This window comes from Paroedura picta, chromosome 5 (assembly GCF_049243985.1).
Source record: "Paroedura picta isolate Pp20150507F chromosome 5, Ppicta_v3.0, whole genome shotgun sequence".
In the NCBI taxonomy this organism is placed as follows: Eukaryota; Metazoa; Chordata; class Lepidosauria; order Squamata; family Gekkonidae; genus Paroedura; species Paroedura picta.
In genome coordinates, this window is record NC_135373.1 from 129755900 (window position 1) to 129774775 (window position 18876).

The 18876-nt window shown below is 48.0% G+C and overlaps 2 protein-coding genes across 3 annotated transcripts; both read left to right on the forward strand.

Moving 5' to 3' along the window:
- Window positions 1-489: 489 nt before the first annotated feature.
- Window positions 490-8813, forward strand: PEX26 (peroxisomal biogenesis factor 26). 2 transcript variants are annotated; one of them, XM_077340681.1, is made up of 5 exons: window positions 490-675; window positions 3313-3453; window positions 5279-5592; window positions 6793-6939; window positions 7690-8813. In XM_077340681.1, the coding sequence occupies exons 1-5, from the start codon at window positions 575-577 to the stop codon at window positions 7785-7787; spliced, it is 801 nt and encodes a 266-aa protein (XP_077196796.1). In that variant the 5' UTR covers window positions 490-574; the 3' UTR covers window positions 7788-8813. The 2 variants fall into 2 exon arrangements, with proteins under 2 accessions (XP_077196796.1, XP_077196794.1); XM_077340679.1 differs by lacking the exon at window positions 490-675 and adding an exon at window positions 1560-2000.
- An 889-nt stretch (window positions 8814-9702) lies between these two features.
- On the forward strand, window positions 9703-18722 carry LOC143838780 (tubulin alpha-8 chain-like). Its single transcript, XM_077340678.1, has 5 exons — window positions 9703-10069; window positions 13467-13686; window positions 14391-14539; window positions 16537-17217; window positions 18406-18722. Exons 1-5 carry the CDS (start codon window positions 10067-10069, stop codon window positions 18697-18699), a joined length of 1347 nt encoding a protein of 448 aa, XP_077196793.1. The 5' UTR covers window positions 9703-10066; the 3' UTR covers window positions 18700-18722.
- The last annotated feature ends 154 nt before the right edge of the window (window positions 18723-18876 follow it).

Sequence of the window (18876 nt, forward strand, 5' to 3'; positions counted from 1 at the left end):
CCCCGCAACAGAAACACTGTGAGGTAGGTGAGGCTAAGAGAGCCTTGACAGTACTGAAGAAGAGTTGGTTCTTATATGCTGCTTTTCTCTACCCAGAGGAGTCTCAAAGTGGCTTACAATTTCCTTCCCTTTCCTCTCTCCACAACAGACACCCTGTGAGGGAGGTAAGGCTGAGAGAGCCCTGATATTTCTGCTTGGTCAGAACAGCTTTATCAGTGCTGTGGCAAGCCCAAAGTCACCCATGTGAGGGAGCGGGGAATCAAACCCAGTAACCAGATAAGAAGTCCACACTCCTAACCACTACACCAAACTGGCTCTAGGGTTGACAACTGACTTGGAGAAACATGTCCTGTCTCTTTAACAGGGGTTTAATGAGATAATATTTACCTTCAAGTTAGGGGAAATTTCAGCAGCTTATTTCCACATATTAGCTCTCTATTAAAGAGACAGGGCATTTTTCTCCAGACTTGTTGAATGATACCAGATTGGAGCCATGGGATGATGTCCTGTCTTCAGTATAGAAGGCCACAGGCCCAGCAAGAATAGGAGCTAAGTAGACCAGCCCTGGTTTCTGATGGAATTAATGAGTGCATTCCCTCTTGGAGATGCTTTAACGAATGAATCAGGCAGCTGTATGCCAAACAGCCACCTGGAGATCTGGACATCTGATTGGAGGTAAACAGCAAGCTATTTGGAGGGATTTAATCTTCGTTCAAGTTGGATCAACCGCTGGATCAAGTAAAGCCCGGACATGCAAACTTCTCCTCCAGATACCGCATCCCACTGCGAGTTAGATTCTTTCTGACATTGTTCTAGAAAGGTGGCGGTGTCAGTCGGTGGAGGCCAAACCAAAGAGTTTGGTAGCATCTTAAAAGATGGGGGGGGGGGTTCTTGATTAAAAATTTGATCTATATGGAGCAACAAAAGTTTTCATAGAACGCATAGAATGCAAAAATAGTATTGTAATTTATATATATATATATATATATATATATATATATATAAAAATTTCAACGTAAGTACAATTTGTCAGGTGCCCCCAGATGTCCCTCCAAAAGTGGGACAATCTGGTCACCTTATATTATTCTAACCCACCTACCTCCACAGATCAGAACACCAACCAACCCTGGCTAGTCAGAAACGGTAAGCTAGGTGGTTTTAACTATGTTTTTAAAACCTCATTACTTATATTTAAATAGTGTTTATATAATAGCAAAAGGTATTATACCTATACATGTACATATTATACCTATTCTCAACAGACCCAGGGCCAGTATAACATCCATAAAACAGCAATAGGTATGGGTGTACATATATGTACATATACCTCCGGCTATTTCATGGGTGTTACTGGCCCTGAGTCTGTGGACAAAGGTGGGCTATAAACATAAATTTATTTATTAAAAAAATCAATGTATCATTCTGTCTGCCAGCCGTGCGGCGGCGCTTGCCCCTAAAACTACAGCCCCCAGAATGCAGCGGGGCGCTACGGAGGCGCAGGAAGGCCTCCGACTGGGCAGCAAAGGCGGCGCTGCGTGGGGCGGGACCCTTCCTGCTGGGCGGGGGGCGTGCAAAGTCCAAGCGCTTCCTCCCGTCCCTCCCTCCCTCCCTCCCTGAGCCGGCGCGGTGCTGCAAGACGCGATCCAGGAGAAAAGCGCATCTGTCCGCGCCCCACCCGGCGCCAAGGCCAGACCCGGGCCGGACTCGGTGCATGCACTTGGCTAGCCAGGGAAGCAGCAGCAGCGGCGAGGGCTGCGCGGGCATCGCAGCTCCGGGGGCACCATGAAGAACGACCTGCCGGGCGCGTCGGGCATCGGGGGCGGCGTCTGGCGGGGCAGCGATCCTGCCTGGCTGTCCCCGGGGGCGTCCCGGGCGGCCTCCCTGCTGGAGGAGGCGGCGGATCTGCTGGTGGTGCACCTGGATTTCGCCGCTGCCCTCGACCGCTGCGAGAAGGGCTGCCGGAGCCTCCCGGGCGAGGCGGACGGGGAAGACGCCGGAAGGTCGGTAGCGTTTCCTTTGCAAAATGGTTCCAGGGAAGCCAGTAGACACCTCAGGATCGCGCCCAGCGGGAAGACACCGCAAAGGACTGGGGAAACGCAGCACACCTGACAGGTGTGTCCTGAAAGTTGGATGATCTCCTAAAACAGGGGTAGTCAACCTGTGGTCCTCCAGATGTCCATGGACTACCATTCCCATGAGCCCCTGCCAGCAAACGCTGGCAGGGGCTCATGGGAATGGTAGTCCATGGACGTCTGGAGGACCACAGGTTGACTACCCCTGTCTTAAAAGGCATCCCATGAAGGAGACACCACCACTCTCCAAGGCAGCATGTCCCATCAACAACCCATGCTGCCAGGAAATGCTTCCCAATATTTCAGTGCAACCTCCTTTCCCGTCATTTGAACCCGCTGCTTCTACTCCTTGTCTCCAAGGCTGCAGGAAACCAGCTGGTCCCCTCTGTAGATTGAAGTGGGTCACCGTGTTGGTCTGAAGTAGCACGACAAAATCAGAGTCCAGTGGCACCTTTAAGACCAACAAAGATTTATTCAAGTCTTGAGCTTTCGAGTGCAAGCACTCTTCCTCAGACTATGAACTACCATCATGACAGTGGGAATATAAAGAAAAAGTTAATTCTGTTAAATTAGTAAACTGTGTCACAACATCCAAATGCAGCCATATGATCATTCTTTGCTAAAATAGCCAATCAGTCCCCTCGAATTCAATTGTAGTACACAAAAACATTGGAGAAATAAAACTATGTTTGTGATTAACAGTCTCTTGCTTATATATTCCCACTGTCATGATGGTCAGTTCTTAGTCTGACGAAGAGTGCTTGCACTCGAAAGCTCACGCCTTGAATAAATCTTTGTTGGTCTTAAAGGTGCTACTGGACTCTGATTTTATTGTCTTTTATGTAGTTCAACACAGCTACCCTGTGCCTTGTCCTGTAGAAATTTGGCAGGGGTGAGGAGTCCAATCCCCAGAAGTGATGCATGGAGTTACCTCTTCAATGCTCAGTGCAGAATGACAGCAAAGTTATTTTAAATGCTGTCCCAGAGGAATCTTTTAGCAAATGTTAATCTCTTTAACTCCACCTGAAGAGGGAAAGAGAGCTGGGCTTCAGTCCTCCCATAAGACTTAGAACTTTACAACTGCTTGTGAGCTACAGATGGGGAGTCTAAATTTCCTCTGGAATCATTGGAGGGGTTGGGTGGGGTCTGGTGAAACTGCCCTCAAAGTTGGGTTGCTGCTAGGAATTATAACATTCTCCTAACCCTGCTGTTGTTTGTCCTGTCTTCTTTCCTGAACCAGCTCAGAAGAACTGAGGTGCTCCTTATGCATTGTGGGTATCCAGGCGCTCGCTGAAATGAACCGGTGGAGAGAAGTCCTCCCCTGGGTCCTCCAATATTACCAAGTTCCTGCATGCTTGCCTCCCAAAGTTCTGGAATTGTGGTGAGTTCCCTTTTTGTATACAGATCTAATTCTCACTGTAGTGGTAAATCCATCCAGACTGCAGGTGAAGGGCTGAAGTTAGAGGAAGTTATACAAACTGTTCCCATGTATGCAGAAAACAAGATGTCAGCAAGTATCCTAGCATAGTCTTCTCCCTGAACACTAGCTTTCTTCATGCAAGGCGATTTTTGGGAGGCCTGTAAGGATCTCACTATGCTTCTTCCAAATGAATTTTATTTAAATGGGGGATGGGCTGCTTTTTTTCTCCCACTACAATCTCTCAAGTTTGGTGGCAGAAAGTGCGGTCATGTCTCGGCTGAATTATGGCAATTTATTTATTTATTAGATTTGTATACCGCCCTTCCATATGGCTCAGGGCCATAGGGTTTTCAAGGCAAAAAACATTCAGAGGTGGCTTGCCGTTGCCTGCCTGTGCATAGCAGTCCTGGACTTCTTGGGGCTCTCCCACCCAAGTACTAAACAGAGCTGACCCTGCTTTGGTTGGACAAGATCGGCCATCCAGATCAGGACTTCCAGAGCCTACTAATATATGTATTTTAAATTCATAAAGCGGAAGAGCCAGTGTGGTATAGCAGTTAAAGAGCAGCAGACCCTAATCTGGAGAATAGGATTCACTTCCCCACTCTTCCGCAGGCAGGCAGCTGGGTGATCTTGGGCTAGTCACAGTTTCTTAGAGCTGTACTCGCAGAGCAGTTCTGTTAGGGCTCTCTCAACTCCACCTACCTCACAGGGTGTTTGTTATGGGGAGAAGAAGGGAAAGATGTTTGTGAGCCGCTTTGGGTAGTGAAAAGGGGAGTATAAAATACCAGCTCTTCTTCTTCCTCCTCCTTCCCCCCAAAGCACATGTGAAGTGAACCTGGTTGTGCTCGTGCTGAAGAATGTAAAAAGAGCTTTGCCAGATCACTTCATGTTTCATATAGTCCAGTGTTCTCTGCAGGAGTCGCAGCAGTTCACCGGGGGCTAGGTGGCCAGGGGTCAAGATGCTTTCTGCCCTCGGCTTCAGTCACTTGATCACAACAACCCGTCCTGTTTGTCTTTGATGTCTGCAACGCAGTTATGGAATAGGCCTCCTACCCAGTCATTTCTGTCCAGAAGCACAAAGGTACAATACCTGCAGAAGCGACCTGCTGCTGTCCTTTTTGGAGCACACCGGGAGAAACAGCAGCTGAGTCACATCAAACAATCTTGCCCAGTGTGCATCCCAGTGTGCATCCCAGTGTGCAGGATCTTGCCCGTTATGCAGGAATTGGGGCCTTTGGGGCTGCATGCTCCTCGCTGTGCATATAAAGCATCCGCCCAGATTTATCTTTTGGTTGCAAGTTTTCTGTCTGCCCTTCTGGCTCAGGGCAGCACGAACTTGTGTGAGGTAAATGAGGCTGAACAGGAGAAAGTCACTTAGCAGTTTATGGGTTTCAGAGCAGCCCAAGAATCCAGCCTCCCCAGGGGAGTTCACCTCTCTTTTACTTTACTGGCCTTCGGTATGCCCTGCGCTTTGAGAACTCCCAACAATAAAAAAAGAAAAGTTGTTTTTATATCCTGCTTTTCAGTACCCAGAGGGGTCTCAAAGCGGCTTACAATCACCTTTCTCTTCCTCTCCCCACAACAGACCCCCCGTGAGGTAGGTGGGGCTGAGAGAGCTCTAAGAAAACTGACTGGCCCAAGGTCACCCAGCCGGCTTCATGCAGAGGAGTGGGGAATCAAACCCAGTTCTCCAGATTACCGTTCTTGACCACTACCCCACACAGTCCCCCCGTAAAAGCTGCCAGTGCCTTAAAGTGGTGTTTTGTTATTTCTTTTTCCCTAGCATCCTCCTCCATAACAAAGTCAAAGAGCCTCGTGTGATGCTGGATGTCGGGAGCGATTGGCTACGGGCCTCAGCCAATCAGCACCTGCCGACTTACGGCCTATTGGTTCAGCTGCATCTCTTTCACGTTCTTTTGCCCCTCGGGCACTTTGCAGAAGCCCAGGAGATGGTTGAAGGTTGCAAGGCATTGAGCAAGGAGCAGCGGCTGGAGGCATGCAGGATCCTTAAAGAGAAGAGGCAGCTGTGGTTGCAGCAGCCTGAGGAGCCCCCAGATTCTGAGGCACAGGCAGAGATAGCCTGGAAGACGCAGCTGGGTAAGGTTTCTTTTCAACCCGCTTCTTCTGCAGTAGAAACTGTGGCTACACAATTAGATTCATGATTCTGGAATAAAACTGCCCTCGGGGTTCTAGTATTTTGGGAGAGGGGGGGAAATCTGTGTCAATTCTTCCCCCTCATGCGTAATTTTATAAGCCTCTAACATGTCCTCCCTTAGTCATCTCTTGTTTAAATTGAAAAGTCCCAGATTCTTTAGCCGTTCCTTCTAGAAAAGCTGCTTGGTTCCCTCCTCTGTACTGTTTCCAGCCCTGCGATGTACCTTTTGGGGAGACGGTGACCAGAACTGTCCACAGTATTCCAAACGAGGCCGCGCCATAGGACTTTACAGGAGCATTAGAACATTGGCCATTTTATTCTCAATCCTTCTCCTAATAATCCCTAGAGCCAGCTTGGGATAGTGATCAGGAGTCTGGATTTGTAATCTGGTGAGCCAGGTTTGATTCCCTATTCCTCCCCCGCATGCAGCCAGCTGGGTGACCTTGGGCTCACCAGGGCACTGATAAAGCTGTTCTGACCGAGCAGTGAAATCAGGGCTCTCTCAGCCTCACCTCCCTCACAGGGGAGAAGAAACGGAAGGCGACTAGGATGCTTTGGGTAGAGAAAGAGAGAGATTTCCCCCAAAGATAGCTTGTCTTTTCAGACAAAATGTGTGCTGCAGCAGTGAAAAAAGGCAAACTGTACTTTAGAAGAGTTGGTTCTTCTATGCCTCCTTTCTCTATCTGATGGAGTCTCAAAGTGGCTTACAATCACCTTCCTGTTCCTATCCCCACAACAGACACCCTGTGAGGGAGGTGAGGCTGAGAGAGCCCAGATATTACTGAAGAAGAAGAGTTGGTTTTTATATATCACTTTACCTGAAGGAGTCTCAAAGCGGCTTACATCTGCCTTCCCTTACCTCTCCCCACAACAGACACCCTGTGAGGGAGGTGATGCTAAAAGAGCCCTGATATTACTGAAGAAGAAGAAGAGTTGGTTTTTATATGCCGCTTTTCTCTACCCGAAGGAGCCTCAAAGCGGCTTACAGTCGCCTTCCTTTTCCTCTCCCCACAACAGACACCCTGTGAAGGAGGTGAGGCTGAGAGAGCCCTGATATTACTGAAGAAGAACAGTTGGTTCTTATATGCCGCTTTTCTCTCTTTTTTGCTGCTTTCCCATTGTGTCTTTTTCTTATTTTGCAGGCTTAGTGTCCAAGAAGGTGTTGACCATCTTGGCCCAGCTGGGCAGAGCGCTGGGGTCCCTAGCGGGCCAGTTCGGCTCCATCCCCTACAAAATGGCTCTCCTAGCAGCTTTCGTGCTGTTTCTCATTGTGGTGAAGCTTGACCCAGGTATGAGAAAGGAAGACGCGCTCAGTTACTTCTGGTTTACAGGGAGATTTGGAAAAGCTGGATTTAGAAAGGGGGGTGATCTGGGCTGTTAGGCAGCATGGTCGAAGCCCCAAGTGTTTGAGGAGGAGGGGCACCGTGGGGATATTTAGAAGTGTGTTGAAGCCGCTGCGAACAGTGTAAGGATCGGGGTCTTAGAGAGGTCCAAAATAAGGGCACCGGGTCTTCAGGTGGAAGCTGGGAGGCCAGTTGTTGGGGAAGTTGTGATTATTATTGCTAGGTTTATTTATTAGATGCATTGGTTGCTCCCACCTAAGACAGGCTTAGGGTGACTACAATTGATAAAACAGATATACAAAGTGTGTCTTCCAGCTTGGTGTAGTGGTTAAGAGTAGCAGCTTCTAATCTGGAGAGGCTTGAGTCTCTAGTCCTCCTCCACATGCAGCCAGCTGGGTGGCCTTGGTCTCATTACAGTCCTCTTAGAGCTGTTCTTGCAGTTAAAATTAAGATGTTAAAAATCTTACAGGGGGGCTATTTTCTATCGGGCGGATTTGATGTTTTGTGGATGGGATTTCTCAAGCAGGGAGTCCAGCGTTCCTCTGCATTTCCTGGGGTTGCAGGGTGTATTCAGCTACATGAGAATCCGGAGGAGAGATGTCATTTGTAATGTTTAACATTGCGGCTGGACTGGATCGCTGCCTTGCATAGGTAAAAAAAAAAAATCAAACATGTTCTTTCTCTCCTCTTCCTCAGCATCTCCCACCTCCCTGCCCTTCGTCTACAGACTCACCCGGCTGTTCCATCAAGCCCGCTCGGCTGTATTTTCCTCACATTACAGGCCTCCCATCTGAGGTTCAGCAGGGCCATTTTCCTCGGTAATGAAACTCTGCACACTGGAGGACTGCTGAAAAAATCCTCTGTAAGCCCGTCAAAGTGATTCTGCTGCTGTGGTTGTGGAAGCTTCTTCAAGTCCGTAAAAATTGTAGCTGACGGCGCATTTGGCCTGAAGATGATCTTCACTGATTATTTCCCCTTGGTTATTTATCTCTTGAGGAGTCTGTGCAGTTACTCTCAAGCTCACTCGTGGACTGCCAAAATTCTTATACTCCCCAACCACCCTACTTTATAAACATACTCTATTGAAAGCAATGGGGCTCTCCCCCACGATAAATATATTCAAGATCAGGAGCGTGAAGTCTCCTCTTCAAACCTTCAACGTTCGGTTCAACTCCATCTTTTTAAAAGACATCTCAATTTCTGCTTGGTTCTGGGACTTCTCCTGGTGCATGCTGGGAAACTTGCTCTTTCTGGAGTCACCATTTTGCTCCGTAAGGGAATCGGAGCTTGGGGACTGTCAAATATTTTTTGTCTCTCGGTTTGGCAGGGTGTCTTTAGCCATCCTTTTCAACATTAAGATATGACCCAGGCTGCAAAAAAAAAAAAAGCCCTCCAAAAATTGGCCACAGCTCCTGTGCATTTAACAATCTACACGTGTTTAAGCAGGAATTCAACAGCTAATTTTTTTCATAGTATGGAGCTGATAAAAAGAAGGGACAAAACTTTAACCTCCTTTAATTTTCTGTTTCTCCTGGAAGGCCCTTTAATGATACAGGAGCCTTTGCTAAGAAGAAAAAGAGTATCAACTTGGGGAACACTCCACAAATGAATAATGAGGTTTTTGTATAAAAGAGAGCTATAATTTTTTATCAGCATGTGTGCTGGCTAGTTTAAAACAAAGAAACAGCTTGAGGAAAGGAACTGTTTTGCATTTTGCGGGGAAAGGGTTTGTAAAAAATGTTGTGCTTTTTTAAACAAACATTTTAAAGGGGTGGTTGTTATTTAATCCATCCATTAAAATAATTTCATTTTTTTTTGAAGACTGCATTCCGATCTTTAGTGCTGAGGGTTTGGAAGGGGATTTAAAGGGATTCCCATAGTCCAGAGGAAAGGCATCTTTCCCAAGGAGACGGCAGGTAAACGCTGCAAGCATAGGAATCAGAAACATCACAAAGAATAAAAGGATCTGCTGATTTCCAAAATGGCTGCCAGAGGGCGGTTGTCATATGTTAATTGTTCGCTGTTATCAATCCTTGCATATTTATGCACCGTATCAACTGTGGGTAAGGCATTCTGTATCTTGAATCTGTTTAGTCAACACACCACACATCGTGGTTGCCGGGATTCCGGGATTATGCAGCTGTGAAAAGAGCTGCATTTGCATGTTTGAAAGCAGTTGTGTTTGGTGGCGAATCATCCCTGCAGGACGACAAAGGAAAGGTTCAGCCTCGGCCATCTTGAGAGATCCTCTGTGTATTCCACAAGAGACCGCTTGAGTAGCAAAAGGGTTGGAATTTCTTTTGCTGTAGCAAAAAGGAAGAAAAAGTCCCCTTGCTTTCAGATAAAAAACTAGATTCAGATACCTTTATTGGCACAAGGAAAAAAAAGTATTTTCTTCGATGCAGCAAAGATAACTCTATTCTGTTCCATTCCTATCCCCGTGTGCCATTACGATTGCACATGTGTCTGTTTCTCCATTACATCAGCTGTTTCTGATTGGTCCCTGATCTCACATGTTCCCCCTCTGTCTTGCCCTGTGAAGACAGACGAACCTGGGTCCCTCCTCCCTCCTGCACTGGAAAGCTTAAAACTTCATACAACTGAAGTCTGTCCCACAATGGGAGAAACTCTGTACATGTTCTCTCATATCTTACGTCCTGTAATGCTTCATGTAACACAAATGTGCCGAGTGTTGTTTTTAACTGTTTGGGATCAGTCAAATCCTGATTTATCCGGCCTGACATAGAGAGTCCAGGACATTTTCTCATCCACTTACTGCTTTTAGTACGAGGAGAAGATCCCATCGTCTTTGGAGGGTACCCACATGGCCCCCCTCTTTGACTGTGGGCGAGTGATGCAGAGGGGCAGCTGAGGGGAAATGGAGGTTGCCAGGGCTGATTGTGACCTCCGTCCTCCACTGCACTGTGATGCTCCAGGACACTCCCCTGGGATGACATGCTTGGCCTAGGCCCCTTGGCACCAAACTGCTGAGAGTGAGGCAGCAGTGGGAACATCAGCACCCAAAGCTGCTGTGGTTGATCAGGAAGGAGGAAGGAGCTCCACTGCAGGCACCATGGTAAAAAGGGTTCTCTGGGGAAAGGGTGGCTCTCACTTCTAGAGAAGCAGGACCAAGGAGGTAGAAAACTGCTTTGGGCAACTGTTCTTCTCTAGGTCTGTGGCAGGGGGAAGAGAACCAAGAACAGGAGCTTCTGGAATGGCTAGGGGAGGGATGGAATGTGGCTACGCCAGAATTCAGCCAATGTTTGTCCATTCACATCACCACTGGGCGTGTGGCTGTGGCAGGGAAACACTCGGAAACTCCTGCCAGGGTGGGAGAAGGATGGGAAGGCTTAAATGTAGGCTGGGGGAGCATCAAAGTACAGCCAATGCAGTTAGTTTGAGATTAAAGTTCTAGGGGGGAAACTCAGTTTGGTGTTTGGCTAATGGCCGCATAGGACTATGAGAGGATGAATCTGAATCCAGTTTGTTAAAATGCTGCTTCCTGGTTGTGCACAAGATGGGTACTTTAATGACATGCACTTTAATGATGGGGACTAAGAAGGGATTGATGCACTTTAATGACGTGTCCTCAGGAGTGATCGATGGCCACAAAGTCCTGTTGTCCGATCCTTGAACACCAAAGGAGAAATTCTCTACAATGTATGCTGAACAGGATTCCGGTATAACAAAGCCTGTTTCATAATTTTCTTCAGTCGTATTAGCCAGATATCAGGACATAAGCTCTCAGTGGCACTTGGCTCACATCAGCTTGTGTTTCACTTCTTAAATGAGCGACTGCAGGAGGTATTTTTCTAGTATCTACTTATCCTCCATTTGAGATGCAGAAGGTGTTTTTTGGGGGGGTCCCCTAGCCCTATCTCCTGCTCAGTGCAGAAATATGCAAATACAGCATCCCCAACCAGGGATGGGCACAAACCGGCTCACAAGCCAAAATTTGGGCTGAACTTGGGCTGGTTCAGAGCTTGGTAACTGGTGTTCAGGGATGGCCTATTCGCCAAACATTTAGTGGACTTTTGGCCTGTTTGATTCAGCTGCTTGGGTTGCCCATTTAAGCCTAACAGCTGAGCAGTACAGCATCCAGCGTTCAGCTGATAGAATGGCTGGCAGCCATTTTTATCTTCATTTTCACTCTGTGATGCTTCTAAGTTGGGACACAAAACTGAAAGGTTAAATGAAGCCCCTTCCCAGGCAATCCCCCCCCCCTTCTTCTAGGAGAAAGAGCGAACATAACTGTGCTGAACCATTTTGATCTGTGTGGGGCATGTTCCATTCGTGGGCTGCCGTTAACCCTGAATTTAACTACCCTTTTTTGGTTTGGCATAACTCTATCCCCAGCAGATGGCTCTTCCAACCTCTGCTTAAAGTCATGGTGCCTTTCTTCTGACCTCTCTATCAATCAACTTTTAACAACTGAAGCAGTCTTAGAGTCACACACTTCTAAGTTCGTACAAGTTAGCGAGGCTAAAAGTGTATGATTTTGGTATTGCCCCACAAGTCACTGCTAAGTTGTTAACTTTTTGGACAAAGAGTTGCCTCCCTCTAACAGACTCTGAAAGGTATATGTTAACACAGCCCATGGCGCCGCGGACTAAATAAAGCCATAAGGGCTTAGGGGGAGGAGTTAGGGCGGGCTCTGTCCGGAATGAGGAAGGGTGCCGATTGGCCCCTTCCTCTGGACAGACCATCGGCGGGGCCAATTGGCAGGCGCGGGCCGATTCCCGCCCTGGTGAAAAAGGAGCAACTGCGAGCCGCGCGTAGCTCCCTTGCTGGCGGCCTGATGCGTCGGGAGGCGCAAAGCTGCACACAACTGCCGGAGGCTCCCTTGCCTAGCGCCCGCTGTATTTTGATTACAACGGGCTTGATTACTAGTTATTTTATAAAAGTAATGTTCTTGATGTAGTGGTTAAGAGTGATGGATTTTATTCTGGAGAGCCAGCTTTGATTCCGCCACTGCAGCCAGCTGGTGACCTTGGACTAGTCTCAGTCCTGTTAGTGCTGTTCTCACAGAGCAGTCCTGTCACAGCTGTCTCGGCCTCACCTACCTGGCAGGGTGTCTGTTGTGGTGAGTGGAAGGGGATTGTAAGCCACTTTAAGACTCCTTCGGGGTATAAAAATAACTGTTCTTGCCTCTGAGTCACCAAAAGCTTCTGTTGCCCATTTCCACACATTAATCCTTCATCCGTTAAGATAATTTTTCCTCAGGCCCTTTGGCGATCCTTTTCTGTTCTACGAACAATACCTCTTTCTGCCCACTGAAATGCCTTAGAGCAGGACAAAGGCGGCTGAAGGGGGTCTTTTCTTCTCAGCCGCCCCCGTCCCCTCACGGTTTCTCAAAGCTGCTTTGTTTTAGGCAGGCAGAAGCAACACCAGCGTGCATGAAACCATTAAATTTCATCCACAAACTATTTTGATATCTGCAAGCGCCAATCTAAGACACACAATGCAGTTGGGTTACAGAGCAGGGGGTATGTGGTGCACCGCTGAGCTGCAGATTTGTGGAAATGCAGACTTTCCCCAAGGAGGATGTTTTGGGGCCTCTCAGAAAACATGACCCTATCTAGATATATCTGAGAAAATTAAAAAAGAAAATACTTAGGGGCAGGGTTGCCCACTGATCTCAAAAACATGCCCTGTCTATTTTTAGATAGCCAGCTTGGTGCAGTAGTTAAGAGCAATGGCTTGTAATCTGGTGAACTGAGATTGATTTCCCACTCCTCCACATGCAGCCAGTTGCATGACCTTGGGCTAATAACAGTCTTGTTAGAGCTGTTCTCATAGAGCAGTTCTCTCAGAGCTCTCTCAGCCCCACCTACCTCACAGGGAGAGGAAGGGAAGGCGATTATAAGCCGCTTTGAGACTCCTTCGGGCAGTGAAAAGCAGGATATAGAAAACAAACCTCCTTTTTAAAAATAATCTTTGTCATCAAATGGCAGCCCTGTAGAGTTTTCAAGACAAGAGGCATTTGGAGGTGGTTTGACATCCTGCCCCAGGTTAATGAGCCTGGGTTTCCTTGGTGGGCTCCCATCCAAGTTCTAATTAGGACTGACCCCACTTAGCTCCTGAGATCTGAGTTGAGTCTGCACGGGGCTTTTTACCTACTTCCAGTCCCAATAAATCCCTCCCGTCTATACTGAAATCGATTTCCATTCTGATTTGGGGCACTTTAAATTTTCCCTCTGCAACATGCTTGACTGATCCAGAGTGACTCTACCTTTCCCCCATGATATCCAGGAGTGGATATAAGCTTCGATATTTGAAAAATCACAACCAGTATAAGTGTAGATTTCTGCTTTTTGCGAATTAACTTCCTGCTCCAAAGCAGTCTTCCCTGACTGGCCGGGGTGTCTTAACTGAGATCAATTGAACTACCTGGGGCAGTGGGAAGAAGGGGTACAAGGATGAGCATCATGCATTGTTTCCTCTGACTCTCTTTCTTGTTCCTTGTGCTCCAGCGTGAGTGCATCTCTGTTCACATTGGCCAGGCCGGAGTTCAGATTGGCAATGCCTGCTGGGAGCTGTTCTGCCTGGAGCACGGGATTCAGCCTGACGGCACCTTTGGCGAACTCCACAACGTCAGCAACGATGACTCCTTCGCAACATTCTTCAGAGAGACGGGCACTGGGAAGCACGTGCCACGGGCCATCATGGTGGATCTGGAGCAAACGGTTGTTGGTGAGTCTAGGAGGAGGTGCCCAAATTTTGCTGAGAGCAGGTAGGGGATGCCACCACAAAATGGCTGCCAAGAGACCTGGGGCCATTTTTGAAGGTTGAGAATTTCAGCTAGAGCAGGGAAGGCCAAACTGGGGCTCTCCAGATGTCCATGGACTACAATTACCACGAGCCCCTGGCAACACTGGCTCATGGTAATTGTAGTCCATAGACATCTGGAGAGCCCCAATTTGGCCAGCCCTGAGCTGGGGCTTCCAACTTATCCACTCTGGCAGGCAATGACTTGCAGCCACCACTTGGCTCTGATCTCTGCTTGAACTAGCAGTGGGGAACTTTGGGGGTAAGGAGACACTCAAGGATTTTACTGATTTCTGGTGAAATTCTTGAGAGCCAGTGATGTCGCGTCTCAGTAGGGATGTCAGCCTCCAGGTGGGACCTGGGGATACCCTGGACTGTTCTTGTGTGGTGGCCTTCCTCTAGACACCCTGAGGTGTTTGGAGCCTCTTGTGTAGGGTGGTCCAAGGGTGACTCTTCTCAGGCAGGCTTTCCAGCCCCAATCTGGGTCTAGAAGACCCCCTTCTCCAGAAAAATTAGAAAAGGGCTGACAGCAATGGTTTGACATCACTTCTATGGAAAACCCGGAAGTGAGTGAAGCCTTCTTTTTCTTGCTCCCTGTCTCAGAGTTTACCTTTTCCTTCCGGTTCTAGATGAAGTACGGGCTGGGGCCTACCGGCAGCTATTCCACCCTGAGCAGCTGATCACTGGCAAAGAGGATGCAGCGAACAATTACGCCCGTGGCCACTATACAATTGGCAAAGATAGAATCGATCTGGCCTTGGATCGCATTCGAAAACTGGTAAGAGCCCAGTCCCTTCAATGTATGATGTAGCCGAGTGGGGGAAGCATCTTTTAGGATGGACGCATGAAGATGAATCAGCTCTGAGCTGGGTTCCCCAGGTATGCCTGATCCCGTGAGATCTCAGAAGCGAAGCAAGGCCAACCCTAGATAGTATTCGGATGGGAGACCTCTAAGGATTGAGGTGGAGTTCCTCCAAGGAACACTAGGGATCATGACACAGAGGCAGGAAATGGCAGACCACCTCTGAATGTCCCTTGCCTGGCTGCCAGACAGTCCTCAGATCTGCTGGCTACAAGGCACACCTGCCAGAATCGTAGAATAATAGAGTTGGAAGGGATCTCCTGGGTCATCTAGTCCAACCCCCTGCACTATGCAAGACACTCACAACCCTATCGCTCATCCACTGTAACCTGCCAACCCCTTGAACCCTCACAGAATCAACTTCTCCATCAGATGGCTCTCCAGCCTCTGTTTAAGAATTTCCAAAGATGGAGAACCCACCACCTCCCGAGGAAGCCTGTTCCACTGAGAAACCGCTCTAACGGTCAGGAATTTCTTCTTGATGTTTAGACGGAATTTCTTTTGAATTAATTTCATCCCATTGGTTCTGGTACGTCCCTCCGGGGCAAGAGAGAACAACTCTGCTCCATCCTCTACATCAGGAGTAGTCAACCTGTGGTCCTCCAGATGTCCATGGGCTACAATTCCCATGAGCCCCTGCCAGCATTGGCAGGGGCTCATGGGAATGGTAGTCCATGAACATCTGGAGGACCACAGGTTGACTACCCCTGCTCTACATTGCATCCTTTTAAAGCCGTACCATAAATAATACTGAATCAGACCATTTAGGTCCCTCAAAGTCAAAACTATCCTCTCAGACCGACAGTGGCTCTCCAGGGTCTCAGGTAGAGGTCTTTCCCATCACCTCTCTCCAGATCCTTTTAACTGGAGACACCAGGGACTGTACCTTGGACCTCCTGGATGTCAAACAGACGCTCTATGACTAAGCCACACGGTCTCTCCACATTTTGGCAGAAGTCACATGAATATTTCCAGATTAGTGCACAATATGTGTCCTTGTTTGCATTAAATCACCAGTGAAATTGGAATATTCAGTTTCTGCTGCACAGAGGTTAGAATCAGACTGGGATTTGCGAGGCACAAGGTCAAAGTGTCTCTCTGCCATGGAAGCTCTTTCGGTGGCCTTGGGAAGGTCAGTCTCTCTCAGCGTAATGTTCCTCCTCAGGTTCTTGTTTTGAGGATTAAATAGAGGAGGGGAGAAGGATGTTGTGACCTAATCTGAGCCCTCATTGCAGGAGCACAAGAGGTGTAGATATCTTAAGTATGGGGATAAATGACCCTAAAGAACCATGGGTTCCTTCCTCCCAACGTTACAAAAATAATAACAGAAGGAAAATCAACGCAGAGGGAGTATCTCATTATTTGTAGTCTCCCTCTAAGATAGCCTTTCTCAACTTTTTAACCATTGAGATACCCCTGAAACATTTTTCAGTTTTCGAGAAACCCCAGAAGTGGCCCAATTGTGCAAGATACGGTTGGGAAACCTACGCCCACTCGAGGCCCCTCCCCTTTCCACCCCCTCCAGGCACGTCATAGGCCATTTTGGGAGGTCAACAGGGCCATATATGATCATGTCACCATATAAGTATAAGTATAAGTATAAGTATAAGTATAAGTATAAGTATAAGTATAAGTATAAGTATAAGTATAAGTATAAGTATAAGTATAAGTATAAGTATAAGTATAAGTATAAGTATAAGTATAAGTATAAGTATAAGTATAAGTATAAGTATAAGTATAAGTATAAATATAAATATATTAACTCCCACCCATTCAGAAAACTCTTCCAGGGCCACCAAGAAACCCCACGGTTTGACAAAACCTGTCTGAAAAACTTGCTGTAAGAAAAAGGCAAGCAAACAGACAAATCCTGCATGTAGAAAGTTAGCATTTCATTATGTTTTTGTTTCCAGGCAGACACCTGCTCTGGTCTACAAGGATTCCTGATATTCCACAGCTTTGGTGGGGGGACGGGCTCCGGCTTTACCTCCCTGCTGATGGAACGCCTGTCCGTGGACTATGGCAAGAAGTCCAAGCTGGAGTTCGCCATCTACCCAGCCCCCCAGGTGTCCACGGCCGTGGTGGAGCCCTACAACTCCATCCTGACCACCCACACCACCCTGGAGCATTCCGACTGTGCCTTCATGGTGGACAACGAGGCCATCTACGACATCTGCCGTCGCAACCTGGACATCGAGCGCCCCACCTACACCAACCTCAACCGTCTCATCAGCCAGATCGTCTCCTCCATCACCGCTTCCCTGCGCTTCGACGGAGCCCTCAACGTGGACCTGACCGAGTTCCAGACCAACCTGGTGCCCTACCCTCGCATCCACTTCCCGCTGGTGACCTACGCCCCCATCATCTCCTCCGAGAGGGCTTACCACGAGCAGCTCTCTGTGGCGGAAATCACCAGCTCCTGCTTCGAGCCCAACAACCAGATGGTGAAGTGTGACCCCCGCCACGGGAAGTACATGGCCTGCTGCATGCTGTACCGCGGCGATGTCGTGCCCAAAGACGTCAACGTGGCCATCGCCGCCATCAAGACCAAGAGGAGCATCCAGTTTGTGGACTGGTGCCCAACTGGATTCAAGGTGAGATAGAGCAGATTTTCTTCTGTTTTCTTCTGACATGCAATCTTGTGACTGGATACAACCATTTTCTGCACATGGAAAAGGAAGGAGATGTTCACTTAGACCAAGCTCTGGAATGGTTTTCCGAATGGGTGGAAGTTAATTCTCTTTTTATAGGTATTTATCCGGAGTATGAACATATATGGTCTTGTTGACCCCAGCCTCCTCAATGGCCTAGAGGGGGCGGGAAGGGGAGGGGCCCCAGATCGGCATGTGCACAGCTATGTTCCCCAACCATGTTCTGCACGACCGTGCCACTTCTTGGGTTTCTCAAAGCCTGAAGAATGTTTTTGGGGTTTCTCAATGGTAAAAAAGTTGAGAAAGGCTACTGAGCAGGGATGAAGAGGAAGCAGATGAGCTACTACTTCCTCTTTCAAGTGATTTCCGAAAGGGCCAGGATTGCCTTTACTTTCTCTTCTCCCTTGGGCAGCCCTCTCCTACAGGTGTGTGGGGCTGCAGACCTCGCATCTATATAAGCCTGAGCACAAGTTGAAAAGTTCATCAAAATATAAATAAAGAATCTATTCCACATAATATATTTTTGGTGGGGGGAGGAGCGTAGAGGGGCATATCTCTTGGAAGAGGAGCGTATCTCATAGCTGAACCCTCCCCACTCCGTTAACGGGGAGAAAGCCAAGACTGACTCTTTGTTATGGGGGGCAATCCAGTGGATCCCAGGGAGCATATCAGCAGGCACCGTGGGGATCCCAAGTTCCATACTGGGTGTCACCACTCTCCTTTGTTTTACGTCTCTCTTAAAGTCAATTTAAGCACTGTGGTTTAAGAGTGATCTCATTGGTTGTTGTCACTTGCTTTCTTCTGCTGTCCCTACCAGGTCATTTATAAGACAGTTACCTTTATGGACCTTTGATACTAATAGACCCAAGTTATATGGCTTAAAATATAAAGTATAAAGTATATAAAATATAAGAATTAGGTCGTGGGTTGAAGACTTCGTTTGTATCCCTGAAAAAAAAAACAAATTAAGAAATAAGTTTACTGAGGAATTACTGAGGAAATAAAATACAAAAAAGAGGATTTATACCTAGGAACTTATTTTGAATAAAGCTTTTTGCCATCACCAGCTTGGAAATTTCTTTCTGTTTATTCATCTTCGGCTGACGGGTCGTCTCTGCTTGTCCCTACCAGGTGGGCATCAACTACCAGCCTCCGACAGTCACCCCAGGAGGAGACCTTGCCCAGGTCCAACGAGCGGTTTGCATGCTCAGCAACACCACCGCCATCGCCGAGGCCTGGGCCAGGCTGAACCACAAGTTTGACCTCATGTTCGCCAAGAGAGCCTTCGTGCATTGGTATGTGGGCGAAGGCATGGAAGAAGGGGAGTTTGTAGAGGCCCGAGAAGACCTCTCTGCCTTGGAGAAGGATTACGAGGAAGTGGCGACCGACTCGTTCGAGTCCGTCATCGATGGCGAGGACCTTTAAAATACAGTTTGCTCCTCTCTGTGCGTTTCCGTCTACACTGTGTGTTTGTGGGAAACCAGATCTGTGACCGAAACTCCCAGCAGGCCGTGGCCAAATGCCCAGAAATATGTCATCCACCTTCTGTGCCAGGGGTGGCCAAACTGTGGCTCTCCGAATGTTCAGGGACTACAATTACCA

Bases quoted from the DNA above. Each gene is read 5' to 3' on its own strand.
- PEX26 (XM_077340679.1), top strand. From the start codon at position 1,783: ATGAAGAACGACCTGCCGGGCGCGTCGGGCATCGGGGGCGGCGTCTGG. The intron at 5,593-6,792 runs GTAAGGTTTCTT...CTTATTTTGCAG, and splicing joins AGCCTGGAAGACGCAGCTGG to GCTTAGTGTCCAAGAAGGTG. The intron at 6,940-7,689 runs GTATGAGAAAGG...CCTCTTCCTCAG, and splicing joins TGTGGTGAAGCTTGACCCAG to CATCTCCCACCTCCCTGCCC.
- LOC143838780 (XM_077340678.1), top strand. The intron at 13,687-14,390 runs GTGAGTCTAGGA...TTCCGGTTCTAG, and splicing joins TCTGGAGCAAACGGTTGTTG to ATGAAGTACGGGCTGGGGCC. The intron at 14,540-16,536 runs GTAAGAGCCCAG...TTTTGTTTCCAG, and splicing joins TGGATCGCATTCGAAAACTG to GCAGACACCTGCTCTGGTCT.